Raw genomic sequence first — 27,091 nt, 5'->3', positions numbered from 1 at the left:
GGAACCCACGGGGATATGACTTACTGTATTCCTGTCATTTTGTACTCAACTTTACCTTGTCAGACTAAAGAATGCTCAGTGAAAGAACCAGAATTGAAAATCAAATTAGATTTTGACTATTACAAGTCTCGTTTGGAGCTTAGGTTTTTATATAAGTTGACAGACAATATGTCATATTTTCTTTGGTTTGGAAGAGAGATGCTTTAGAACTTAGAAGGAAGGCTCTGAGTTAGAGCATGCTGATTAATGGTATAATTAAATAAGTCTTTATCTTTGATTGGAATGTAGTCATAGAAAGATGAGCCTTTCTAACCTAAATTGAAAGATGGAGCCAGAGAGAGAATATAAATGAATGAATAAGACCAGGGGAAATTGGTAGACTGGATTGAGCATAGATTTTTTAAGGTCCACTCTATTTTGAAAATTATTTTAATTTTTAAAAATGTTACTTATTTTTTAGGCTGGGCACAGTGACTCATGTCTGTAATCCCAGCACTTTGGGAGACTGAGATGGGAGGACTGCTTGAGCCCAGGAGTTCAAGAACAGCTTGGGCATCATAGCAAAACCTCTCCCTACAAAAACATCAAAAAATTAGCTGGGAGTGGTGGTGTGTGCTTGTGGTCCCAGTACTCTGGAAGCTGAGGTGGAAGGATCACTTGAGTCCAGGAGGTCTGAGGTTGTAATGAGCCGTGACTGTGTCACTGCACTCCAGCCTGGGTGACAGAGTGAAACCTTGACTCAAAAAAAAAATTATTTATTTTTTACTTTTTTAGATTTGGGGGTGTGCAAGTGGGATTTTGTTACCTGGATAGATTGTGTAGTGGCAAAGTCTGGGCTTTTGGTTTAGCCATCACTCAAATATTGTATATTGTACCCAGGAGGTAATTTCTCATTCCTCACACCCAAGATGATGCTGGTGGGGTGTGGGGTGATGCTCTGTGGGTTCGTTGACTTTGGCACAACAAAGCATTTCAGAATGAGTCCCAAGTATAGTTTAAGACAGAATTTATTAGAAAGAGAATTTATTAGAGTATGGATCTCTTAAGAGATGGCATGTGCTTGCCTTTAATAAGAAGCTTTATGTACTTTTACAATCATGAATAAGCAAACCATGAGCTGAGAGCAGTGGTCACAAGTTTTGATTATCATCTCTCCACCTTTGATGAGCTAGGAAGGTGGGCTGTAGGCATCTGGTTATGAGTTTTGATTACCATCTCTCCATCTTCAGTGAGCAAAGAGGGTGGGCTGCAGGTGTCTGGTCACGAGTTTTGATTACCATCTCTCCACCTTCAGTGAGCTAAGAGGGTGGGCTGCAGGTGTCTGGTCACAGGGTTTGATTACCGTCTCTCTGGCTTCTAAGGTCACAAGGACCTTCTAGATAATTAAAATTATTGCCTAATTAGATTTGGGCTTTTCTTAGAACATCGTGTCAGTGTTTTGGGTAATTTCCTATTGTTTCTGTGATCTACTGCACTGGCAGATCTACATTCCAGCCCACAAGGTAGTCAGGTCTGATGTGCCTAGTTGGTTGAGTGAAGGTCTTATACTGATGAGAAAGACATCTGAACACTTACCCTATTTTAATTTAAACTGCCTGCAAGAAACTTATCTATGTCTAACCTGCATTGAATAACCTGCCTCACTCTCACCTTTTAGAATCTCCAAGGTCTATTATTCCACTCTGTATGTTGATGTATAAACATTGTTTAACCCCCACTTCTAAGTGAGTACATTAAATATTTGACTTTCTGTTTCTAAGTCATTTCACATAACATAGTGGCCTTCAGTTCTAGCCATGTTGCTATAGAAGATAGTATTTTATTCTTTTTTTATGACTGCATAGTATTCCACAGTGTATGTGTAATATATATCACATTTTCTTTATCCAGACATCTGTTGATGGGGACACTTAGGTTGATGCCATGACTGCTATTATGAATAGTAAACATACAAGTGCAGGTACCTTAGCTGGGCATGGTAGCGCGTGCCTGTAATTCCAGCTACTTGGAAGGCTGAGGCGGAAGGATCACCGGAGCCCAGCAGGTCGAGGCTGCGGTGGCCAGGAGCGGCCACTGCACTTCAGTCTGGGCGAGAGTGAGACTCCAACTCAAAAAAAACAAAACAAACAAACAAAACAACAACAACAAAAAACAAGTGCAGGTACCTTTTTTCTTTTTAGTACTAGGATTGCTGGATCCAATGCTGGTTCTGTTTTTAGTTCTCTGAGAAATCTCCATACTGTTTTCCATAAAAGTTGTATTACATTTCCATCAGCAATGTATTGGAGTTCCCTTTTCTCCACATCCTTAGCAACATCTTTTTTTTACTTTTTAATACTAGCCACTCTGACTGTTGTAAGATGGTGTCTCATTGTGGTTTTGATTTTCATTTCTCTGATGATTGGTTGTTATGTCTCTTAAGTTTTTCTTAACCTACAACAGTCCCCCCACTTGTGGCTCCTCTCCTTGCCCTTTGCTTTTTAATCAGGTAGTACCAACATTTCTTGCTTCTTGCAAACATCCAGTCAGTTGAAATGCAGATTGTCTCAAGTTCAGTACAAGTGATGTTGTTTAGCATTTATTCATGTTTGTTGGCTACTTGTATGTCTTCTTTTTTAAAAAGTCCATATTCTTTGTCCACTTTTTTTTTTTTTTTTTTTGAGTTGGAGTCTCACTCTGTCACCTAGACTGGAATGCAGCGGCTGCTCCCAGCCATGCAGCCTCGACCTGCTTGGGTCCGGTGATCCTTCTGCCTCAGCCTTCCAAGTAGCTGGAACTACAGGTGCACGCTACCACACCCGGCTAATTTTTGATTTATTGTAGAGATGAGGTCTCGCCAAGTTGCCCAGGCGGGTCTCGAACCCGCGGGCTCAGGCAATCCACTCACCTCGGCCTCCTAAAGTGCTGGGATTACAGGCTGAGCCACCGAGCCTGGCCTCTTTGTCCACTTTTTAATGGGGGTTATTTTGTTGTTGTTGCATTTGTGTTCCTTGTAGATCCTTTGTCAGATGCATAGTTTACAAATGTTTTCTCCCATTCTGTAAGAAAATTCTTTTTAATGACAAAGTATTTAGCCTTCATGATATACTTAAAAGTATCCTTTATATTTTTAAAATTCTGTGCATTGTCAGGAAGGAAGAAGGAAGTCAGGCAAGCTAATTTAAAAACAAGATAAACAACTCTGGTCTGTAATAGGAGAGGGGAAAGTTCTTTGAAGCAGTATGTTTTCATGTTGCTTTTCTTTAAATACAAGTTTTTTTAATTATGAAAGTTTTCAAACATATACAAGAATAGAACAAATTTATAATCCCAATTCAATATCAAGATTTGCCCCATTTATTTTGTCTTTGTTTTTGTTTTTGTTCTTTGAGTTGGAGTTTCACTCTGTCGCCTAGGCTGGAGTACAGTGACATGTTCACGGCTATTGCAGCTGTGATATTTTAGGTTCAGACAATCCTTCCCCTCAGCTTTCCAAGTAGCTGTGACTGCAGGCGCATGTCACCACGCCTAGCTTATTTTTTGATTTACTGTAGAGATGAGGTCTCTACATGTTGCCCAGGCAGGTCTCAAATCCCTGGGCACAGGCAGTCCTCTTGTCTCTCTGCCTCTCAAAGTGCTGGGATTATAAGTGTGAGCAACCGCTCTTTGCTTTGCTTTGTCCCATTTAAAATTTTCTTTGCTGAAATGTTTTTTTTTTTTTTTTTTGAGTTGGAGTCTCACTCTGTCGCCCAGACTGGAGTGCAGTGGCTGCTCCCGGCCACCGCAGCCTCGACCTGCTGGGCTCCGGTGATCCTTCCGCCTCAGTCTTTCAAGTAGCCAGAATTATAGGCATGCACTACCATGCCCGGCTGGTTTTTTGATTTATTGTAGAGATGAGGTCTCGCCTGCCCAGGCGGGTCTCGAACCCATGGGCTCAGGCAGTCCACTCACCTCAGCTTCCCAAAGGCGCGGGATTACTGGCTGAGCCACCAAGCCCGGCTAGCTGAAATGTTTTTAAGTGAATGCTGGGCATCATATCATTTTATCCCTGCTTACTTCAGCGCATCTCTTCCAATAGCGTGGACATTTTCTTTCCTAACCACAATGCCATTGTCACCTCCAGTTCCTAGTCTGTAATCTGTTTTCCCTTGTTGTCTCCAGTATATATTTTTATCTTTGACTGGGTCAGGATCCAAACAATTTCCTCTCATTTTATTTGGTTGTTATGTCTCTGAAGTTTTTCTTAATCTACAGCAGTCCTCACTTGTGGCTTTTCTCCCCTTGCCATTGACTTGTAATAATCTAGTCAGTTGACATGAGATTGTTCCAAGTCCAGAATTTAGCTGATAGCTTCCCTGTGGTATCATTTAACTATCACTCTCATTTTCTATAAACACACTTTGGACCCTTTTATACTCTTAAAGTAAAAGAGACCTCAAAGAGCTTTCAGTTATGTGGGACTGTATCTACTGCTTTTACTATATTAGAAATTAAAACTGAGAAATGTTAAAAATATTTATTTACAGATTCATTTAATAGAACAATAATGAACCCATTACTTGTTATTGTAAAAACACATTTTTAATGGAAAATAGCTATATGTCTCCAAAGAAAAAATAGTGAGAAGAGTGGCATTATTTTACATTTTTGCATGTCTCTCATGTCTGTCTTAATAGAATAGACTTCTCATATCTGCTTCTGTATTCATTACCCTGTGAACACATACACCATGTAGCCAAGCACATTTGGAAAATTCTACTATATGTGCATGAGAGGAGAATGAGAGTAAAAATGGCAAATGATATCTTGGTGTTATGTGAATGGTTCTGACCTTGTGGACTACCTGGTTAAAGGAGTTCTTAGATCACAGTTTGAGAATCAGCTGCCCCAGATGCATGATTCAGGGTCCGAGTTTTTGGTAAGAATACTTCATGGTGCTGTATGCTTCCTATTTTATCCTAGTATGCACACCGTATCTAGTCATCTCATTTTTTGATTCTAGGATTCATTGGTGTGCTTGGGTGAGACATTTTGCTTTTTAATCAGGTAGTACCAACATTTCTTGCTATTAGTGTAATAGTTGTAAGTGTAATAGTTTTACCTTTTTTCCCCCCCTTAATCAGAATTTCACCCTGTTGTCCAGGCTGGAGTGCAGTGGCATGCTCATGGCCACTGCAGCTTCGACCTTCTAGGCTCAGGCAATCCTTCCACCTCAGCCTGTCTACAGGTGGAACTACAGGTGTGTACCACCACACTCAGCTAATTTTTCTTGATTTGTTGTAGAGAGGAGATCTCACCAAGTTGCTCAGACTGGTCTCAAACCCCGGACTCAGGCAGTTCTCTCGTCTTGGCCTCCCAAAGTGCTGGGATTATAGGTGTGAGCCACTGTACCCTGCCAGTTTTACCATTTTTATTAGTGTTTTGTGGTGTTTTCAATTTTTCCTAATTAATAGGAGGAAGATACCTTCAATATCTTATTTTGAATTCCTTTGTGCCCTTTGACATTTTCCAAGTGTTCACTTGTATTATCTCTTAACAGTTTCTTTTGAACCCATACCTAGTTGATTTTGTGATGATTTTTGAAATAAATTTGGACAAAATCTTTGAGAAAGGCTTAAAATCTCTATCACTTACTCACTATAATATTTTGTCTGTTCTGTGTGGCTTTTTGCCTTTGATTATACTGGCTTTTATATATTGAAGTAATTTTGATATTAGATGTCTAATCTGGTGATCTTTTTTTTGTTAAGTCTGGACTTCTATGAAAATGGAAGAAGAATAGCACCAGAATTTGGAAACTTATGGTTAAAAAGGACTACAGGAGTCAGCTGCTCTGCTCCTTTGTTTGACAAGAAAAATGAGAGCTGAGGAAAGCTATGATTTCTCCATCTTCACACAATTAAGTGACTCTAAAACCGGAACAGAGACTGACTTATCCAAGCCTTTTTTCCCACTCATTCTGCCACCATCTCATAAGCACCTTATGGAATGAGAATGTAGGACTTTGTTTTTTGGTTGAAAAATCAAAGACTTTTAACTGTCTTACCAGGCATTATGTACTTTGTGGAGGCTTGCTTCTTATTACAATACACTTGCAGCTGTTATACTGAGCGGGAAAAGTACTATTACTTATTCATTTTTATATACTTTAAAATTTAGAACCACTTGGTGAATTTAAAGTATTGTTGCCTTCTTAGTTAGAGTAAAAATGATGATCTGATTTTGGCCACTATTTTGCCTAACAGGAAGCCTGCAGACCTGCAGAACTTGGCTCCCGGTACCCACCCACCATTTATAACTTTCAACAGTGAAGTCAAAACGGATGTAAATAAGATTGAGGAATTTCTCGAAGAAGTATTATGCCCTCCCAAGTGAGTATCAAAGAAAATGTGCATGGAAATATTGCCACCTCTTTGAAGCTTTGTCTTATTTGTCCTTAGAGACCTTTCTCCTGATGGTACTTCAGTTAAATTCTCACAGCATTAGTTTGGAATAACCAGGACTCTCTTTTATGTTTCTTATAATTAATGCTACATAGATGTAAGAATTGGCTTCAGGCTAGGCCAATAAACCATACTAAGAAAGGTCGGAATCCTTCTGAGCTGTGGAGTACATGGTGAAAGCAGATATGAGCAATAGGTCAGGAAAGGCTGCTTATTTGTGGGTGGTGGGTCCCAAATTGAGAGAGAAATTTAGGGAGGAGACAGGGTGGGGAAAGACACATTCCAGCTGAACCCAGTCAGAATGTCTAAGCAGGGGTGTGGTGCAGGCTGCTATGTGGTTTGCTCTTAGTCCCTTTGAAAGGTAACTTTCCAAAGCTACAAACTGTTGTAGCTTTAGAATGGACTTTTCAGACTGTAACCCTGGTATTCAGAGTTTTTTTGAGTTGGAGTCTCACTTTGTCCCCCAGGTTGGAGTGCAGTGGCACATTTATGGCCACCCTAGCGTCGAGGGTCGCTGGACTCCAAAGGTTCCTTTCACCTCAGCCTTCTAAGTAGCCAAAACTACAGGCATGCACTACCACACCCACTAATTTTTGATTTATTGTAGAGATATAAGGTCCCGCCACATTGCCCAGGCTGGTCTCGAACCCGTGGACTCAGGCAGACCGCTCACCTCGGCCTCCCAAAGTGATGGGATTACAGGCTAAGTCACTGAGCCCGGCCACTAGGATTCAGTTTTTTATCTACTTTTTATCTTTGAGGTGTTCCAGATTCCCTGGTCCTGCAATTATTGTAATGATAGTTACCTAAATTGCAAATATGCAGTTTTGCATCATCCTGTAGTTTTACCATAGGTCCAAAGCATTATTTTGTTCTTTAGGTTTTTCTAATTTCATTATTCTGGAAATTGACGTATTTCTTTTCCTCTGACCCACAGCTTTTTATAAAGCTAGTTAACTTGACTTTTACCTTCCACGTCCAAATGTTTTCATAGGAATGGGATTATTGGGTCAGAGAGTTCTGTGGTTACCTCGAAGATATTGTGTGTTTGTTTCTAGACCACCACAGTAAAATGAATATTACAATAAAGTGAATAAATAAAATTATTCTTGTGAACAAATTTACAAGAATGTTTTTGGTTTCCTTGTACATTTAAAAGTTATTTTTACATTATACTGTAGATTATTAAGTGTGCAGTAGCATTGTCTTAAAAATGCACATACCTTAAGTTAAAATTTCTTTATTGCTAAAAAAAAATGCTAATAATTATCAGAACCAGCTGGGCTCGGTGGCTCAACCTGTAATCCTGCGCCTTGGGAGGCTGAGGTGAGTGTATTGCCAGAGCCCGCGGGTTCGAGACCTGCCTGGGCAGCGAGACCTCATCTCTACAATAAATAAAAAATCAGCCAGGCGTGGTAGCGCGTGCCTATAATTCCGGCTACTTGGAAGGCTGAGGCAGAAGGATCGCTGGAGCCCAGCAGGTTGAGGCTGCGGTGGCCGGAAGCGGTCACTGCACTCCAGTCTGGGCAACAGAGTGAGACTCCAACTCAAAAAAAAAAAATCATCATCATCAGAACCTTCTGTGAATACCAGGCTTTTTGCCAAGGAAGAGTCTTGGCTTGATGTTGATGGCTACTGACTGATCAGGAAGATGGTTGTTGAAGATTGGGATGATGGTAGCAGTTTCCTAAAACAAGACAATGATGAAGTTGCTGCATTGATTGACTCTTTCTTTCATGAAAGTTTCTGTACCACATGTGATGCTGTTTGCTATAGCATTTTACTTCTTTGGTAGCATTGCACTTCTTTCAAAATTAGAATCCATCCTCTGAAACCCTGCCACTGTTTCATTAACTAAGTTTATATAATATTCTAAATCTTTTGTTGTCATTTCAACAGTGTTCACAGCATCTTCACCAGGTGTAAATGCCATTTCAAGAAACTACTTTGTTCTATAAAGCAATTCCTCGTCTCTTCAAGTTTTATCATGAGATTGCAGCAATTAGTCACATCTTCAGACTTCAATTCTCTTTTGTTTTGTATTGTTTTGTTGAGTTGGAGTCTCACTCTGTTGCCCAGGTTGGAGTACGGTGGCACCCTCATGGCTATGCATCCTTCACCTGCTGGGCTCATGTGATCCTTCCGCCTCAGCCTTCCAAGTAGCTGGAATTATGTATTCACGTACCACCATGCCCATCTAATTTTTTGATTTATTGTAGAGACGAGGTCCCATCAAGTTGCCCAGGCTAATCTCGAACCTCTGGGCTCAGGCAGTCCTCTCGCCTCTGCCTCCCAAAGTGCTGGGATTACAGGTGTGCGCCATCGCGCCCGGCCTAGGTTGTACTTCTGATTCTTCTCTTGCTGTTTCCACTGCATCTTCTTTTACTGGAGTCTTGAGCCCCTTGCAGTCATCCATGAGAGTTGGAGTCAACTCCTTTCAAACTCCTGTGAATGTTGCTATTTTTCCTCCCTCCGTGAATCACACATGTTCTTTCTTAATGGTATCTGGAATGATGACTCCTTTCCAGAAGGTTTTCAATTTACTTTGCCAAAGTCCATCAAAGGAATCATTATCTATGGCAACTATAGCCTTAGAAAATGTATTTCTTAAATAATGAGACTCGAAAGTAAAAATTACTCCTCAATCCATGGGCTGCAGAATGAATATTGTGTTAATAGGCATGAAAACAACATTAATCTCTTTGTACATTTTTGTCAGAGCTCTTGGGTGACTAGATGCATTGCCAATGAGCTTTTTTCTTGTTGTTGCTGTTATTTGTTTTTTTGAGTTGGGGTCTCTCACCCAGCTTGGAGCTCAGTGGCACAGTCACTGCTCATCGTAGCCTTGACCTCCTGGTCTCAAGTGATCCTTCTGAAATAGCACTTTTAATTTTCTCAAAGAACTTTTCCTTTGTATTCACAGATTGGCTAACTGTCTGGCACAAGAGGCCTAGCTTTTGACCTGTCTCAGCTTTCAACATGCCTTCCTCACTAAGCTTTTTCATCATTTTTAACTTTGGATTTCAAGTGAGAGATGTGTGACACTTCCCTTCACTTACCTAGAGGCCATTGTAGGGTTATTATTTAGCCTAATTTAAATATTGTTGTGTCTCAGGGAACAGGGAGCCCAGAGGAGAGGGAAAGAGATGGGGGAACGGCCGATAACAGGAGCAGTCAGTGATCACAGCATACTGTATCGATTAAGACCAACAACATACTATATTGATTAAGTTTTCTACTTTATATGGGTGTGGTTCATGGCGTCCCGAAGCAATAGTAACATCAAACATGACTGATTATAGATCACCATAGCAGATATAATACTAATGAATAAGTTTGAAATATTGTGAATTACCCAAATGTGACAAAGATATGAAGTGAGCACATGCTGTTGGAAAAATGGCACCAGTAGACTTGCTTGAAGCAAGGTTGCTGTGACCCTTCAATTTGTAAAAATAAAAAGCAATATCTGAGAAGCACAATGAAGCAAAGCACTATAAAGCGAGGTTTGCCTGTAAATTACTCAATGTCCACCCATCCATCCATCCTGCAAGCAGATATTGGGGCACAGAGCCCTGTGTATACAGTAATAAGACACAGTTCCTGCCCTCAACAAGCACAGTCAAGTATGGGTGGTTGTGCTCAAACCTGGGAAAGTGAGTAAAATCAGGAAAGACTTTTGAGAAGAGCTAACACTTGAATTAATCTTTAATTAAAAAAAAAAAGGTCCAGGTGCTGTGGCTCACGCCTGTAATCCCAGCAATTTGGGAGGCTGAGGTGAGAGAATTGCCTGAGTCCACGGGTTTGAGACCAGCCTGGGCAACTTGGCAAGACCTCATCTCTACAATAAATAAAAAAAAAAAAATTAGCCGGGTGCGGTAGTATATACCTGTAATTCTAGCTACTTGGAATGCTGAGGAGGAAGGATCACCTGAGTCCAGCAGGTCGAGGCTGTGGTGGCCGTGAGCATGCCACTGCACTCTAGCCTGGTGACAGAGTAAGACTATAAATGGAAGCTTTATATACATCAGTAAGGTACTGTAATGAATATGCATTCTACTTAGTGGAAATAGCTTTTGAAAGATTGTTGCATCATGGAACCTACTAGATCTCTTTTAACTTTAAACAGTCTTTTTGAATTAAGAGTCTTACTCTATCACCCAGGCTGGAGTGCAGTGGCACGCTCACCACCACTGCAGCCTTGACCTGCTGGGCTCAGGCAGTCCTTCAACCTCAGACTTCCAAGGCTGCGCGCCATCATGCCTGACTAATTTTTGATTTATTGTAGAGTCGAGGTCTTGCCACGTTGCCCAGGCTGGTCTTGAACCCCTGGGCTCAGGCAGTCCTCTCACCTCAGCCTCCCAAAGTGCTGGGATTATAGGCATGAACCACCCGGCTGCAAATCTTTCTGTTAGAAAGTGCTTACAATGTACTAAATTCTCTCTAGGGGTATTTTGTGTGTGTGTGTGTGTGTGTGTGTGTGTGTGTGTGTGTGTGTGTGGTAGTTTATATTCTGAAGAGAGTTTCTGAATAACATTTAGAAATTTTGCTTTAGGAATTATTTTTGATACTCCTTATGCCTCTGCTGTTATTAAAAACACTCACTGGGCTTGGTGGCTCAGCCTGTAATCCTGCGCCTTTGGGAGGCTGAGGTGAGTGGATTGCCTGAGCCCGCGAGTTCGAGACCCGCCTGGGCAGCGAGACCTCATCTCTACAATAAATCAAAAAATCAGCCGGGTGTGGTAGCGCATGCCTGTAATTCCGGCTACTTGGAAGGCTGAGGCGGAGGGATCACCGGAGTCCAGCAGGTCAAGGCTGCGGTGGCCAGAGCGGCCACTGCACTCCAGTCTGGGTGACAGAGTGAGATTCCAACTCAAAACAAACAAACAAACAAACAAACAAAAACCACTCAAGCACTAATTATGTGTCAAGCACTGTGCTTTGTGGATTATTTTGTGGAATTATCTTAGTGAATCCTGACGGAGACTTTATAAAGAAACTGAAGTTAAGTAATACAAATAATCTGTCAAAGGTTTCACGGTTAATGGATGCAGAGTTGGGATACTTTTGAAACCCTGTCAGTATGACTTCAAAAATGTGTGTTTCCTCTGTTCTCTGCTTTCTGTTTCTCTTTTCATTGGATTTGGCTTTTACAAAAGAGCCAAAGTATTAAGTCTTTTAATTGGAATTGTGCTTTAGTGAATACAGAATGAAGGCTACCTGCAGTTTAGAGGAAAAGTTAGGAGAGAAGTCAAAAGATAGTTACTTCACTGTGATGAGCCGTTGGGACTGAAGGCAGTTATCAAACTTAACTCGATGAATCCCTTGAAAAAGTAGATGTGGTATAACTTCTTTATGAATTGGCATGTTTGGTTTGGGGGTGCCTTCCCTTTAGTGGCACTCAACTTGTATTGGGAAATGCTGATCAAATAGTATAATCTCTGTTATGCAAGACTGTTTCTAGAGGATGAGCGGGAGGAGGGTTTCTGGGCCACCACTTGCATTCTTTTCCTTTCCTCTGTTCTGGGCATCCAGGGACCACTCTGGCTCACTGCTTTTCCCCTCTAGGAAAGGAGTTCTTAAAGTCTTTATTGTTGATCCTCCTCATGCTCTGCTTGTAAGCCTTCTTGTTTCTAGAAAGGATGAGAGGAAGGCAGAATTGTACAAACTGGGAGACGAGAATCTAGCATTTCTAATAACATGTTTTTGGCATTTGACGATGCTGAGAACAGAATGTTTTTATGTGAACACTTCCTGATTTAATCATGACAATATAAATAGAGGCAATTGTCTATTCTAAAGTTGCTTAAAGTTTAGAGGCTAAAGGCTAGGTATAGTGGCTCATGCCTATAATCCCAGCACTTTGGGAGGCTGAGCTGAGAGGACTGCCTGAGCCCACAGGTTCGAGAGCAGCCTGGGCAACTTGGTGAGCCCTCGTCTCTACAATAAATCAAAAAATAAGCCGAGCATGGTAGTGCGCGCCTGTAGTTCCGGCTACTTGGAAGGCTGAAGTGGAGGGATCGCCTGAGCTCAGCAGGTCGAGGCTGCGGTGGCTGTGAGTGTGCCACTGTGCTACAGTCTGGGCAACAGAGTGAGACTCTGACTCAAAAAAAAAAATTTTTTTTTCCCCAAAATTTAATGGAAAGGTTAAATCCAAGAACTTTTGCTAGTATGTAACTGCAAGTTTTTTTTTTTTTTGAGTCGGGGTTCTCATTGTTGCCCAGGCTAGAGTACAGTGGCACATGTGATCGTGTCTCACAGCAGCCTAAACTCCTGGGCTCAAGCAGTCCTCCCATCTCAGCCTCTTAAGTAGCTGGGACTTCAGGTGTACACCACCACACCTGGCTAATTGTTTGTTTGTTTGTTTTGTAGCAAAAAGTTTCACTTATATTGTCCAAGTGGGTCTTGAACTCCTGGGCTCAAGCAAGCTTGTAAGTTTTACTATTTTTTACAAAGCAAGGGCTTTTAGTTTTTTGTTTGTTTGTTTGTTTGTTTACAAAGCAATGGCCAAGCCTGTAAGTTTTCATGTGAACTTTCTGTTTCTTCTCCTCTGGGGAAAGTTTTTTGTTTTGCTTTGTTTTTTAGTTTCTCTTGCTTAAAAAAATGAACTACTTTGCCAGAAAGCTTTGAAACTTGGAGTTTTAACCGAAGCAGGCCTGTATGCTTGGGTAACTTACTGATAAAAAGATAAATAGAAGGAAGCTAGATAAATTTGGAGAAGAGCTTTATAAAGTGTTATTAAGACTTTTTCAAGGTTGGGCTCGGTGGCTCAGCCAGTAATCCCAGCACTTTGGGAGGCTGAGGCGAGTAGATTGCCTGAATCTGCGGGTTCAAGACCAGCCCAGGCAACTTGGCAAGACCTCGTCTCTACAATAAATAAAAAATTAGCCGGGCCTGGTAGCATGCACCTGTGGTTCTGGCTACTTGGAAGGCTGAGGCGGAAGAATCACCGGAGCCCAGCTGGTCCATGCTGGGGTGGCTGTGAGCGTGCCACTGCACTCCAGCCTGGGCAATGGAGTGAGACTCCAACTTAAAAAAAAAAAAGACCTTTCAAGAATGAGAAATACAATCAAAGAATTTGCAAGGATAATTAATAGGCTGTATAATCAGCATTCATTTTTATGTTAACATGAGAAAGGAGAAAATATCTGAGTTCTTTCTTTTCTAAAAGCATAGAAATATTCTTAACTAGTATATCATTAAGAGCCTGTAATTAGAGTAAAGGACTAATCTGAAAGTCTAAATACCCAGTGTGCTCATGTCCATTTGTTGTTGACACATATTTGCCTCACTTGTGTTAATGTTGAAATGAATGTTCACAGTAATTGAAAGTCACTGCTTTATCAATCTATTTGCTAAAACTGATCATAGTGAATGCATTAAGATATAATGTTTGGGGAAGATACAAAAAGTTGATTTTGGACCTACTAGTTTAGAATTTGATTTATCTTTTGGAGAGACTCTGAACTATAGTAGGAAAAAACACTGGACCTAGGGGTAGGAGAGCTGACTTTTGGTTTGTCAGTATTTTTTTTGTTTTTTGAGTTGGAGTCTCACTCTGTCGCCCAGACTGGAGTGCAGTGGCCGCTCCCGTCCACCACAACCTCGACCTGTTGGGCTCCGGCGATGCTTCCGCCTCAGCCTTCCAAGTAGCTGGAACTACAGGTGTGTGCTACCACGCCCGGCTGATTTTTGATTTATTGTAGAGATGAGATCTCGCCAAGTTGCCCAGGCGGGTCTCAAACCCGCGGGCTCAGGCAATCCACTCACCTCAGCCTCCCAAAGCGTGGGATTACAGGCTGAGCCACTGAGCCCGGCTGTCAGTGTTTTTAACTGGTCAAGTGACCTTGGAGCCAAGTGTGTAAACTTTCTGGAACATAATTTCCTTTAAGATAAAATGAAAGATTTGAGGTGAATGTTCTCTTGTAGTTCTAGTGGTTTATGCATTAAGTTAATTGTGCAAATTTAACAATTTGTCTCAGACAGGGACAATAGAGCATGTTTAACCTTTAGAGAACAGTGTTATTTTCAGAATTTTAATAGCATCTATTTGCATACAGATAAGGATATGTTGATTGTAAGTCCTCCTTCATGCTTACTTGTTAGCAGCATGCATCTCTAGTGGGAGCTTCTGTGTATTTTCAAAGTACTGTAGTGCATGTGCTTTTCCATGCTCATTACATCCCCAACACTTACTTCAGTGCCTGGCACATAGTAAATGCTTAGTAATTTTAAGAGTTATAATATATGTGTGAATAATTAATATATAAGCGATCTGTAATTCAAGCCTGCCTTCCTGTAAGTTATTTTAAGAAATATGAGGTTTATTTCATTAGAAAAAGTAGGTAGAGTAAAATACTGGTTGGGGAAAAGAAGAAGACTTTTGGAAACTTGGCTAGAGGAAGACATGGCTGCATTGAAAAGGCACTTAGTGTTCCCTGCACTATTTTTTGTTTGAAATGAGTGAATGAAAGTCCTGTATTACACGTGGTGCCTGATATTTAAACTGGAGGCTGGTTTTTGTTTTTGTTTTTGAGTTGGAGTCTCACTCTTGTCACCCAGGTTGGAGAGCAGTGGTATGCTCACGGCCACCACAGCCTCGACCTGCTGGGCTTAAGCAACCTTTCTGCTTCAACCTTCCAAGTAGCTGGAACTACAGACACATGCTACCATGCCTGACTAGTTTTTTTTATTTATTGTAGAGATGAGGTCTTACCATGTTGCCCAGGCTGGTCTCGAACCCCCAGGCTCAGGCAATCCTCTCACCTTGGCCTCCCAAAGTGCTGGGATTACAGACTGAGCCACTGCGCTCAGCCAGCCTGGTTGTTTTTATAGTCAAGGGTAATCCAGGGATGTTGGACCTGGATTAACTATTTTAGATCATGCAGGGGGGGAAAAAAACCACACGCGGGAGAGTAAAGGTTTCCGTAGGTAGGGGGTGTATCTAGATAGATATAGGTATATAAATAGGTGAAACTCATGTACTATAATTTTTCAATGAAAAAACTTTATGTAAATAATTGTGTTAAGAATTCTTCAAGAGCCGGGTTCAGTGGCTCAGCCTGTATTCCTGTGCCTTGGGAGGCTGTGGTGAGTGGATTGCCTGAACCTGTGGGTTCGAGACCCACCTGGGCAACTTGGTGAGACCTCATCTCTACAATAAATCAAAAAATTAGCCGGGTGTGGTAGCGCACGCCTGTTCTTCCAGCTACTTGGAAGGCTGAGGCGGAAGGATCGCCAGAGCCCCAGTGGGAGCGGCCACTGCACTTCAGTCTGGGCGACAGAGTGAGGCTCCAACTCAAAAAAAAAAAGAATTCTTTAAGCTTAAAAATTGAGAGATATTTGGAGACTAGGCAGACCTATTAACAAGAAAGATATCTTGAGCATATGGATGTTCAGTAGCTATTTTACATCCTTCTTACCAATGTAGTACTATTCCCAATTTTTAGAGGATATATTGCTTCCTGAATTTAAAATAGTAAATAGAAGAAATAAGAATGTAATAACTAAGCTGAAACATAGCTTGCAGCTGAGCTAAATTTCTTTCAAAAGCTTCTCACCTTAATTTTTAATTTAAACTAGTAAGACAGTATCTTCAAATATATTAATAAATCAAAATAACTAGTTCAATGATTTTCTTGTCTAACGACTTACTGCCCCAAGTTTGTTTTCTAGTGCCATTTTGTAGGGCCTTCAAGCTCATGGGTCTTCCCTAAAATGGGGCTGAGAGTCTGAATTCCTACAGCCCTGCTCCCTAGAACTGATGCAAGCCTTGCTGAAGGGAAGAGAAATAAATGAGCTTTTTCACAGTTATTTTCCAGTTTGAGGGAGGAATATACACTGAGTATCTGTATTTGAAATCTAAAAATGTAAAACACTCAGTTTGTGTGTGTGTGTGTTTAAAAAAGCTGGAGTATCATTTCTGTTCTCAAAATAGAAAAACATTGTAACAACATAACAGAGTCAGAGTACTGGTCAGTATAATTTCTGACATCCTATTTTTCAGTCGCTCAGTGCTACCCTCATAATTGTACCATGGAGTGTTTCATATATGGTTTCATATAAGGATCTGGAAAATCTTGGGTGTGGGCTTGAAGTGAATGATCTGCCTCCTGTATTTGCCCTTAACCTGCTTGGTAACCAATGTGCTCAACCAGCCTGGGCTCTTGTCCTGCTGTCAGGGTTCTTCGGTGCTCTTGCATGGGCTGGCTTAGTGCAGGGCATACTAAGGATCTGGTTGGCATCGTTGTTTGAAAAGACTCTAGAGCTGTACTGTCTGCTGACTGTTGAGCACTTGAAATGTGACTAGTGCGGCTGAGGAAGTGATTTTAAAATTTTATTTAATTGTAGCTTAAATTCTTATTAAAGTAGCTACATGGCCCTAATGACTCCCGTTAGACGATGGACATATAGAACATTTCTGTCATCACAGAAAGTTCTCTTGGACAGTGCTGCTCTAGAGATCTCATTCTAAGACACCCATTGGCTTGGCTCAAATCTCAGAAAAGTTGACTATTTCCCTAGCATTCTAATTTATCAAATGGAGTGCAGATGCCAAGAATATTAATAAGTGAACAAAAACACAGTGCAGAGCTTTGTTTCCTAAGGAAAAAACACATTAAAAAAGTCATAGAAAATACATGATGGCATTTCTAGAGTAATAACTGCTTTTAAAATTTTAATTTAATTTTATTATTTAATTTTGTTTTTTTGAGTAGGAGTCTCACTCTTTTACCCAGGCTGGGGTACAGTGACACACTCACAGCCACCTTAGCCTCGACGTGCTGGGCTCAGGCAGTCTCACCTTAGCCTTTCAAGTAACTGGAACTACAGGCACACGCCACCATACCCAGCTAATTTTTTGATTTATTGTAGAGACAAGGTCTTGCCAAGTTGCCCAGGCTGGTCTCAAACCCCTGGACTCAGGCAACCTCTTGTCTCTGCCTCCCAAAGTGCTGGGATTACAGGCATTAACCACCGTGCCCAGCCAGAATAATAACTGTTAAATGATGGCTAGTAACTGCTAGCCCAATGGTTTGAGAGAACTTTGAGAGATATCTTTGAAGGATCTGTAACTTGTGATTACTTTTTCTTTTTAGGTACTTAAAGCTTTCACCAAAGCACCCAGAATCAAATACTGCTGGAATGGACATCTTTGCCAAATTCTCTGCATATATCAAGAATTCAAGGCCTGAGGCTAATGAAGGTAAAAAACAAAACTGAATCACCACTGCAGAACATGACAGTGGTTATAAGTGAATACTTCAGAGTCCAGGCATTCCTATAAATATTAAGAACTATCTTTCAGAGTTGATCAGAAACTTGATGATTAAGCCCTTAAATTGAATTAAACCCTTAAATTGCTATTTTTCCATGTTTCTAGCTAGTGGCACAGTGCCTAGCATATAGTGGTATATGATAAAACATTTATTGAATTTAAGTTGATCTCATAATTTTTTGAAAAGTTACTGTGAAGGGAGCCATACAGAGAATTAGCAGTTCATCCAAAACAGTGGATTACATGGTTGTGGTTTGGAATAGATTGATTGAGCTTAACTTAAACTATTACTAAATATTTTGCTTATTGTTGGATGCCAGCAGCCTAAAACCAGTCTGAGATTGTTTTTTGGTGCTGATTGACCTTAAAGAGCAATTTTCGGAGTTGCTTTAAGAGTTACCCTTATGCTGGGCATGGCGGCTCACGTCTGTAATCCCATCACTTTGGGAGGCTGAGGCAAGAGGATTGCCTGAACCCATAGATTCAAGACCAGCCTGGGCAACATGATGAGACCTCATCTCTATAATAAATCAAAAAGATTAGCTGGATGTGGTGGTGTGCACCTGCAGTTGCAGTTACTTGGTAGACTGAGGCAGAAGGATTGCCTGAGCTCATAAGGTCGAGGCTGTGGTGGCTGTGAGCATGCCACTGCACTCTAGCCTGGGCGACAGAGTGAGATTCCAACTCAGAAAAAAAAAAAAAAGAAGAGTTATCCTTGGACTCAACTTCCAAATTTCTCTGCATCCTAAAACTGGAATTTTTTTTCTTTTTAAAAAATTATCTTTAAAAGAATAGAGACAGAATCTTGCTATATTGCCCAAGCTGGTCTTGAACTCCTGGCCTCAAGCAATCCTTCTGCCTTGGCCTCTCAAAGTGCTGGGATTATAGGCAGGAGCCACTGTATCCAGTTTGGAACTTTATTTTAAAGTCATATTTTCTTGGTGAGAATTGTTTTAGGTACAGATACAACTTTCTTTTATTTACTAAAGGACACTATCTTATTATTTCATTTGCCAAACATGTATAGTAAAGGAAAGTTTTCTTTTAAAGAGGTTCCATTTAATGAAACTTGTCTTAACTACAAAATTCAGTAATTTCTCTTTCTCTTTTTGGGATGTTAAGGATTATTCTCTGTGGGAAAAACTGTATAGAGAGCATTAGGGTTTATTTAAAAGTACCAACAATAACCAAAAAGGCTAGCTCCTAAAAATACTCTTAAGTGGTTCCAGATAGTTTGGTAGCTTGGGTAGGATTCTTCAGAGTAGAAGTTTATAGCAATAAATGAAGAACACCAAAGGGGAAAGTATTAGTGCTGGGTAAGCAGGAATAAACATCTTTACAAAGGGAAACACTCAACTAGTTTCCTTACGCTATTTCAATGGACAGATTTCTAAGCTATTCTGGCTATTTTTTAATTATTAAATTTTAAAATTGCAGCAAAATTTTATAATATAATATTTTGAATCTCAATATCTTTCACTCTTGGTTTCTGGAACAATATTCACTGCATGAAATGTTTTTCTACAGTGAAGGGAAAAGGAAAAAATTTAGTGTTCAGGAGTGGTTTATACCTATTAATAATGTGTTCCAGTAGCTGCCATGGTTTGGAAGCAGTTTTCTTTAGTAATTGGCTTTTCTTCCTGACGAATGTTTCTGTCTGAGCAGTTTATACACGAAGTAAACGGTCATTCTGGAGCCCTTCCTCTCCAGACAGTGGCTTTTCTGTTCTGCCCTTCCTTCACGTGGACTGTTTTTTTTTTTTTTTTTTTTTCCCCTCCATAAAACTATCCTTTTATACCCAGATGCTCCTGCTACACAGTTCTTTGAGCAATCATAGTTAGTTACAATGTTTTTATTTCTCTGTATGGCTTTTAGGAGCTGTAGGATGGTTGTCTTCTGACACTTGGTGGGAGGAGAAGGAATAAACTATGTTTGCTTCTGCTTTGAAGGATGAAGATGAGGGGGAAGAAAAGGGAGAAAGTGACTCATTTAAGTGTAACTTTGTATTCTATTTTTTCCTGTCAATTTGTTGCTGTCTTAAGTAGCCACCTGCTCTTACTGTGCTCAGAATGCTGTAAATAGTAGGAACAAACAACATAATGAATTCACATAGTGCATAACTTAGGAGGCTTTATATTAAGTTACCTATGGATAAATCAGAATTCCAGTTGCCAAGCAACTTCCTCCCCAAGACCTGTCCCTGCCATGAGACTTTAGAAAACAATGTTCCAAATCACCTTGGTGCTTAATGGGTCTCCGTGTGTGTGTGTGTGTGTGTGTGTGTGTGTGTGTGTGTGTGTGTTACAGGTCTGTATCTGTCTGCTTAGTGGCAATTGGGTCTCCGTGTGTGTGTGTGTGTGTGTGTGTTACAGGTCTGTATCTGTCTGCTTAGTGGCAATTGGGTCTCCGTGTGTGTGTGTGTGTGTGTGTGTGTGTGTGTGTGTGTTACAGGTCTGTATCTATCTGCTTAGTGGCAATTAAATGCCTTAAACAATCCTGGGAAATTAAGAGTTTGCCTTCTTATTTCCCCAAACATACACTCAGATATTAACAGTTTTTATAGAGGTGGATTTGTCATTTTACTTGGTATATCAGGGCAGATATGTTTTCTGTTAGCTTTACTGGCCTATTAAATATTTTAAAAATCCAATATGTTTCGACAATTTTTAAGACCTTTTTGGACCTAGTTCTAAGTAAGGGATTAGGTGCCTAAATGCTAATTTTTTCCTAGTGAAAGGGAAACAGAAGTGCCAATGCTTAGATTGGGGTACAAAGCAAACAAGATTTAAAGACTAAAAGGAAACACGGATGATAGACGTGATCAAGAAAACACATAATTCTTTTGGTAAGATGTTCCGGTTGATTGGGAGAAAAAGTTTATGTAATCTTTTAAGTATTAAAAGAGAAACTGATAGGTAAAATGGCTTTTGTGGGGATGGATTCGGTATGACTTTAGGTATTTCCTAAGTATTTTCAGTTCTGTGATGTCATTAATGTATGTGATTTACTAAGGTCCCAAATGTAACTGGTCTGTGTATTGACAAAATTCTTAAGAAAGAAATGAATTTAGCATTGTTGAATATACTTTGAGGCACATTTCTTAATGTCCAAATTCCTTTTTTTCTTTTTTTTTTGAGTTGGAGTCTCACTCTGTCGCCCAGACTGGAGTGCAGTGGCCGCTCCCAGCCACCGCAGCCTCGACCTGCTGGGCTCCAGTGATCCTTTCGCCTCAGCCTTCCAAGTAGCTGGAGCTACAGGCATGCGCTACCACGCCCGGCTGATTTTTTTATTTACTGTAGAGATGAGGTCTCGCCAAATTGCCCAGGCGGGTCTCGAACCCGCGGGTTCAGGCCGTCCACTCACCTCAGCCTCCCAAAGGTGCAGGATTACAGGCTGAGCTACTGAGCCCAGCCAAATTCCTATTTTTTAATGGAGGCAAGGAATCTAAAGATTCTGATTATTTCCCCATCTCCTGCCTCTCGCTTCCTTTTTTCCTTCTCTTTCTCCTCTCCCTGCCCTTTTCCTCTCCCACCTCTCTACCCCTTCCTTTTCTCCCTCCTCCCCTGCCTCTGTCTCCTTCTCTTACTTTCCTTCAGGAAACATGTTGGGAGTCAGAAAATGTTGTTCATCATTGTAGCTATGAAACTACAATGTATATTTAATTATCTACAACTACTGATTACCTCTATTTTCCACTGACTTGTAGCCCAGCCTTTAAAACTTGTTTGTACTGTAGGTTACCCTTTATTAAAACTAGCAATAACTCTAAAGTACAGTTGTTTAAATGTAAGTGCTTATAATTTTTAAATAGTCTGTTGTCTGCATTATGAATTATATTGTTTTCAGTAACAGAAATACTCATTACACTTACTGTTTTCTGCCTTGAATTTTACTCATTCAAATCATACAAGTAATAGAAAATGCTTGTTGAAAATTAAAATAGTATAATACTGATATAAATTTGGTAAAACCCTCCCTGCCAGGCCAGGCACAGTGGCTTATGCCTGTAATCCCAGCACTTTAGGAGGCTGAGGCAGGAGGATTGCTTGAGCTCAGAAGCTCAAGGTTATAGTGAGCTATGATTGTGCCACTGCATACTGCAGCCTGAGTGACAGAGAAAGAGCGTAGGGTGTCTTAAACAAACAGAACAGCCTCATCGCCCTCCTTAATCACATTACATGACCTTTCCCCCAACAATTTAGTGTGCATCTTTTTTGTGTGTGTCATTTTCCTAGCATTTTATATGAATGTGTCTTTACATCATGCAGTTGTCTTTTTCACTCATGTGGTAGAAATCCTTCCATATCAAAATATAGATCTACTCAGTTTTTAGAAATTCTGCTTGAGGTATTTTATAATATGGATTTGTATTTAACCATTTCCCTGGTGATAGACATCTGGATTGTCTCAAGTTTTTTTTACTATGACAAACAACGCTGCCAGTGAATGTCCTTGTGCCAGATTCCAAATAGGTCAATAGGTTTGCTCATTTTAGATTGTGCTGTATTTTGCCAAGTTGTTCTCCAGAAACCTATGCTAGTTTAGAGACCCACTAATGTGAAAGTATTCATTTCCCCACACTTCCGACCCTGGTGAGTGTATTAATCTTTAATTTTGCTGTGTTCTCACAGAAAATGGTATTTTGCTTTTCGTAGTTCATTTTAAACTGATTGTGTGGCCTCAGTTCCGCTTATTAATTTTTTGAGAGCCTTTGAAATAGCTTCTTAGAAATATTAGCACTACTACAGCCAGATGTATTGGAGAATAGTGCTACTTACTTAGTTACAAGACAGGGAGTTACTTTCTGATGGCTTGCTGCTGCCTTCTAGTGGTTAATTGTGACATTAGTTTCATCTTAACTAACTACATACTACATTGTGATGGTTAGTCTTTAAAACTTACCATATTTATCGAATATAGTACCTCTTGATACCTCTGGTTTTTGTTGTATTTTTGTTTTTTGTTTTGAGTTGGAGTCTCACTCTGTAGCCCCGGCTGGAGTGCAGCATCAACCTACTGGGCTCCAGCGATCCTTCCGCCTCAGCCTTCCAAGTAGCTGGAACTACAGGCATGTGCTACCATGCCTAGCTAATTTTATATTTTTAGTTTTTTAATTGTAGAGATGAGGTCTCGTCTAATTGACCAGGCTGGTCTCAAACCCGTGGACTCAGGCAATCCACTCACCTTGGCCTCCCAAAGTGTTGGGATTAAAGGCTGAGCTACTGAGCCCAGCCAGTTTTTGTTGTTGTTCTTAGTCATGCCTTCTGTTGATACATACAAATTATATCAAATGAATTCATCATTCTTTGTTTTCAATAATATACTCTTTATTCTGACATTCTTAACTGACTGAAAAATCACTAGCTCTCTAGTCAGGTATAGTTTTTCAACTTTACTGAAAGTGTTTTGCTAAGTCCAAAATTATAGGAAGAACAATAATTGTAATGTGTTAGCTTAATTTTCATCAGAGCCTTACATTTAGGAGTATAAGCATTATAAACCTTGTATATGTGAACCTTGTAAATTTAAGATATTTTATTTTTATATTAGTTGTATTTGAAAAATAATACAGGAAAAGGATTAGTGTAGTGCAAGTTCAAGATAATAAACTTGCCATACCACTGAGGTGGCACTTGAAATATTAATTCAGTGTTTGAATTTAGATAACATTATCTTCCTCACAAACCACGATCCTGTTCATTGTAATCTTTTCAAAGAACAAATCCTTGTATTCTAATATGCATTTATTCTGTATTCACTGCTTTTGATAGAAAGCATATTGAATCTTTTAGTTTATTCTTTAACAACCTTGAGACTCTGCTCTCTACTTTTTCTTTTCTTTTTTTCCTTTCAAGTACAACCATGAGAAGCTTTTCATCATGTCCTGGATTTTTTTTTTACCAACCTAGATATTCCTCACATTGTATTCGCTTGTTAATTTATAAACTTTATATTTCAACCGTGTGCATTATCATTAGCTTGCATGCAGTTAATAAAAGGTTATATCTGTTGCTTTTTATTTTTGATCTTCTATTTTTAAATGACTTGATTCCCTGTCACCTCTTGAGTTCCAGTTGAGCTCAACTTCATTTTGCTGGATTCCAGTGCTCTCTGCTGCTTACATTCTTTTGAGAAGTAAACTAGTTTGATCATGCCTTTAGGGTGATCTTTATTTTTTTATTTTTTGAGTCAGAACCTCACTCTGTCACCCAGACTGGAGTGCAGTGGCACACTCATGGCCACCGCAGCCTCGACCTGCTGGGCTCAGGTGATCCCTTCCACCTTAGCCTTCCAAGTAGCTGGAACTACAGGCACGCGCCACCTCACCCGACTAATTTTTTGATTTATTGTAGAGATGAGGTCTCGCCAAGTTGTCCGGGCTGGTTTCGAACTCGTGGGCTCAGGCAATCCTGTTACCTTGGCCTCCCAAAGTGCTGAGATTGTAGGCATGAGCCACTGCGCCCAGCCTAGGGTGATCTTTAATTAATAAAATGGCTACTTATCACTTGAGGTAACACATTCCAATTGTTTGATATTTACCTAAGCAAGACATATTATCAGTTCTCTTTTACATTTTATTTTATTTTATTTTTTGAGTTGGAGTCTCACTCTGTCACTCAGACTGGAGTGCAGTGGCCGCCCCCAGCCACCGCAGCCTCGACCTGCTGGGCTCCGGCGATCCTTCCGCTTCAGCCTTCCGAATTACAGGCATGCGCTACCACACCCGGCTAATTTTTTGATTTACTGTAGAGATGAGGTCTCGCTGCCCAGGCGGGTCTCGAACCTGCGGGCTCAGGCAGTCCACTCACCTCAGCCTCCCAAAGGCGCGGGATTACAGGCTGAGCCACCGAGTCCGGCTTCTCTTTTACATTTTAAAAGACTGTTGTGCTCTACAGCAACAGGCAATGCCTACTTCATTCTCATCTTCACGCAAAGATAGAATGGTCAAGTACAATTTCTTCACTTATCTAACTTTTAAAACTACCCATTTTACGTTTTCACCCACTATATTTTTGAATTTTCTCCATATATTTTAAGAAACCCCAAGCTTTTATACTTAATTATTGGCTGAAGTCCTGGGCCAGGTGTTCACCAAGTGTCTAAAATGTGCTTAAGTAAGTTCCATGAATTTCAGGGACAACAGAAGCATGAGACACAGACCTTATTTGTTTTTTTGTTTTGTTTTGTTTTTGAGTTGGAGTCTCACTCTTGTCGCCCAGACTGGAGTGCAGTGGCACGCTCACAGCCACCACAGCCTCTACCTGCTGGGCTCAGGTGATCCTTCCCCCTCAGCCTTCCAAGTAGCTGGAACTACAGATGCACGCCACCAGGCCCTGCTAGTTTTTGTGATTTATTGTAGAGGTGAGGTCTCACCAAGTTGCCCAGGCTGGTCTTGAACCCCCGAACTCAGGCATTTCTCTCAGCCTTCCAAAGTGCTGGGATTACAGGCTGAGCCACTGCAACTGGCCCACAGACCTTATTTGTAAAGAACATGTAGTCAGAGCCGGGCTCGGTGGCTCAGCCCGTAATCCCGCGCCTTGGGAGGCTGAGGTGAGTGGATTGCCTGAGCGCGCGGGTTCAAGACCTGCCTGGGCAACTTGGCAAGACCTCATCTCTACAATAAAAAATCAAAAAATCAGCTGGGTGTGGTAGCATACGCCTGTAGTTCCAGCTACTTGGAAGGCTGAGGCAGAAGAATCGCCGGAGCCCAGCAGGTCAAGGCTGCGGTAGCCGGGAGCGGCCACTGCACTCTAGTCTGGGCAATAGAGTAAGACTCCAACTCAAAAAAAAAAAGAATGCCATGATTAACGCATTAGTTTTTTATTTGTGAGTCTTAAAAAGTGAAGGCAAAGTAGACTTTTTCAAACAAACAACAATTGATCATTTATCTCAGCAGATGCACACTAAAACAGGTACTAAAATAGTTTTTCAGACAGAAGGAAAATGATTTTAGCTGGATGCTCAGATAGGCAGGCAGGCAGGAAATGCCAAAAGTAATGTAACCGTGGTGAAATATAAATGAATACCTTTTGTATACAATAGTGATGCATTATAGAATTCACACTATATGTAGAATTAAAATACATGACAGCAGTAGTAAATAGGAGAGAAGGGAGGAGTTCTAAGACCTTTGCATTATCTTGGAGGTAGTAACAGTGAAAATTAAACTTTCATAAAGCAAGGAAACAGACTAGTGAAAGAAGATATAATAAGCCAAGGCAAGAGGATTGCCTGAGCCCGGGGGTTCGAGACCAGCCTACACAACTTGGTGAGACCTCATTTCTACAATAAATCACCAAAACTAGCTGGGCGTGGTGGCGTACAACTGTAGTTTCAGCTACTTGGAAGGCTGAGGCAGAAGGATCACCTAAGCCCAGGAGGTCAAGGTTGTGGTGGCCGTGAGCGTGATACTGCACTCCAGACTGGGCAACAAGAGTGAAGGGTGAGACTCCAACTTAAAAACAACAACAACAACAACAACAAACCCCAATAATTGTTGAAACCTTAATTTAAAAGAAAATAAGAAAGAAGAAAAGAACACAGAACAGGTAGAAAACAAAAAGTGTGATGGCAGATTTAAACCGGAGTTTTTAATAATTACATCCAATATAAATGATTTAAATGTTTCAGATGAAAGACGTTTGCCAACTGGATTTAAAATAGGTTGCTTTTGTGCAAGAATGAATATACGTATATATGAAATACATGAAATATAAAATATAGGTGCAGGAAAATTGAAAATGAAATAGTGTAAATACCAAAAGAATGTTGGCAAAGTTATAATGACATATTGATTGAAGTAGGCGTAAGGAAAGAAGCATTATGGGATAATGAAGCATGTTTCAAGTGGATTTAAAGGGCTAATCTACCAGGAAAGTAGAATAATTCTAAATTTGTACTAACAAATAACTAACCTGAAAATATGTAAATGAAGCTGACAGAACTAAGAGAAATAGACTAATCCACAGTCGTAGTGGGAGATCTTAACTCACCCCCGTAGTAACTGTTAGAATCAGCCAGAAAAGAAAAAAATTAGTGAGAAGATAAAAGAATTGAGTAATACAGTGAACAAACTTTATCTGAGAGACAGATCATTGTATTCAATACTACAGAATATATTTTTGGTTTTTTTTTAAATTTTAAGATGTGAGGTACAATTCAGGGTTAGGTATACAAATGTTCATTATGCAGGTACCCTTGTTGATGAGGTGTGCCCCCTGCTTTGATTTTTTTCAAGTGCTCATGGAACACTTATGAAAATTAATAGTAAAGCTGGGCCATAAAACAAAGCTAAGCATTTTTCAAAAAAATTGAGATCATACAATGTTTTCCCTGACCAAAGAAAATAAGATATTGTCAGTAGCAGGAAACTACTGGGGGGGGGGAGGGA

The 27,091-nt window shown here is 40.4% G+C and overlaps 1 protein-coding gene across 1 annotated transcript in view; it reads left to right on the top strand.

Annotated features, from left to right (window-relative positions):
* CLIC4 (chloride intracellular channel 4) overlaps positions 1–27,091 on the top strand; it is a 45,323-nt gene that overhangs the window by 9,439 nt on the left and 8,793 nt on the right. The window contains exons 2-3 of the mRNA XM_008053064.1: positions 6,225–6,350; positions 17,522–17,628. Of these exons, the coding sequence (XP_008051255.1) occupies positions 6,225–6,350; positions 17,522–17,628 (233 nt within the window). The remainder of the gene's footprint in view (positions 1–6,224; positions 6,351–17,521; positions 17,629–27,091) is intronic.

The sequence above is a fragment of the Carlito syrichta genome, unplaced genomic scaffold (genome assembly GCF_000164805.1).
Source record: "Carlito syrichta isolate Samal-C Ts95f unplaced genomic scaffold, Tarsius_syrichta-2.0.1 Scaffold287808, whole genome shotgun sequence".
In the NCBI taxonomy this organism is placed as follows: Eukaryota; Metazoa; Chordata; class Mammalia; order Primates; family Tarsiidae; genus Carlito; species Carlito syrichta.
The sequence above is the reverse complement of the archived record's forward strand: the minus strand, read 5'-3'. Positions and strand labels throughout refer to the sequence as shown.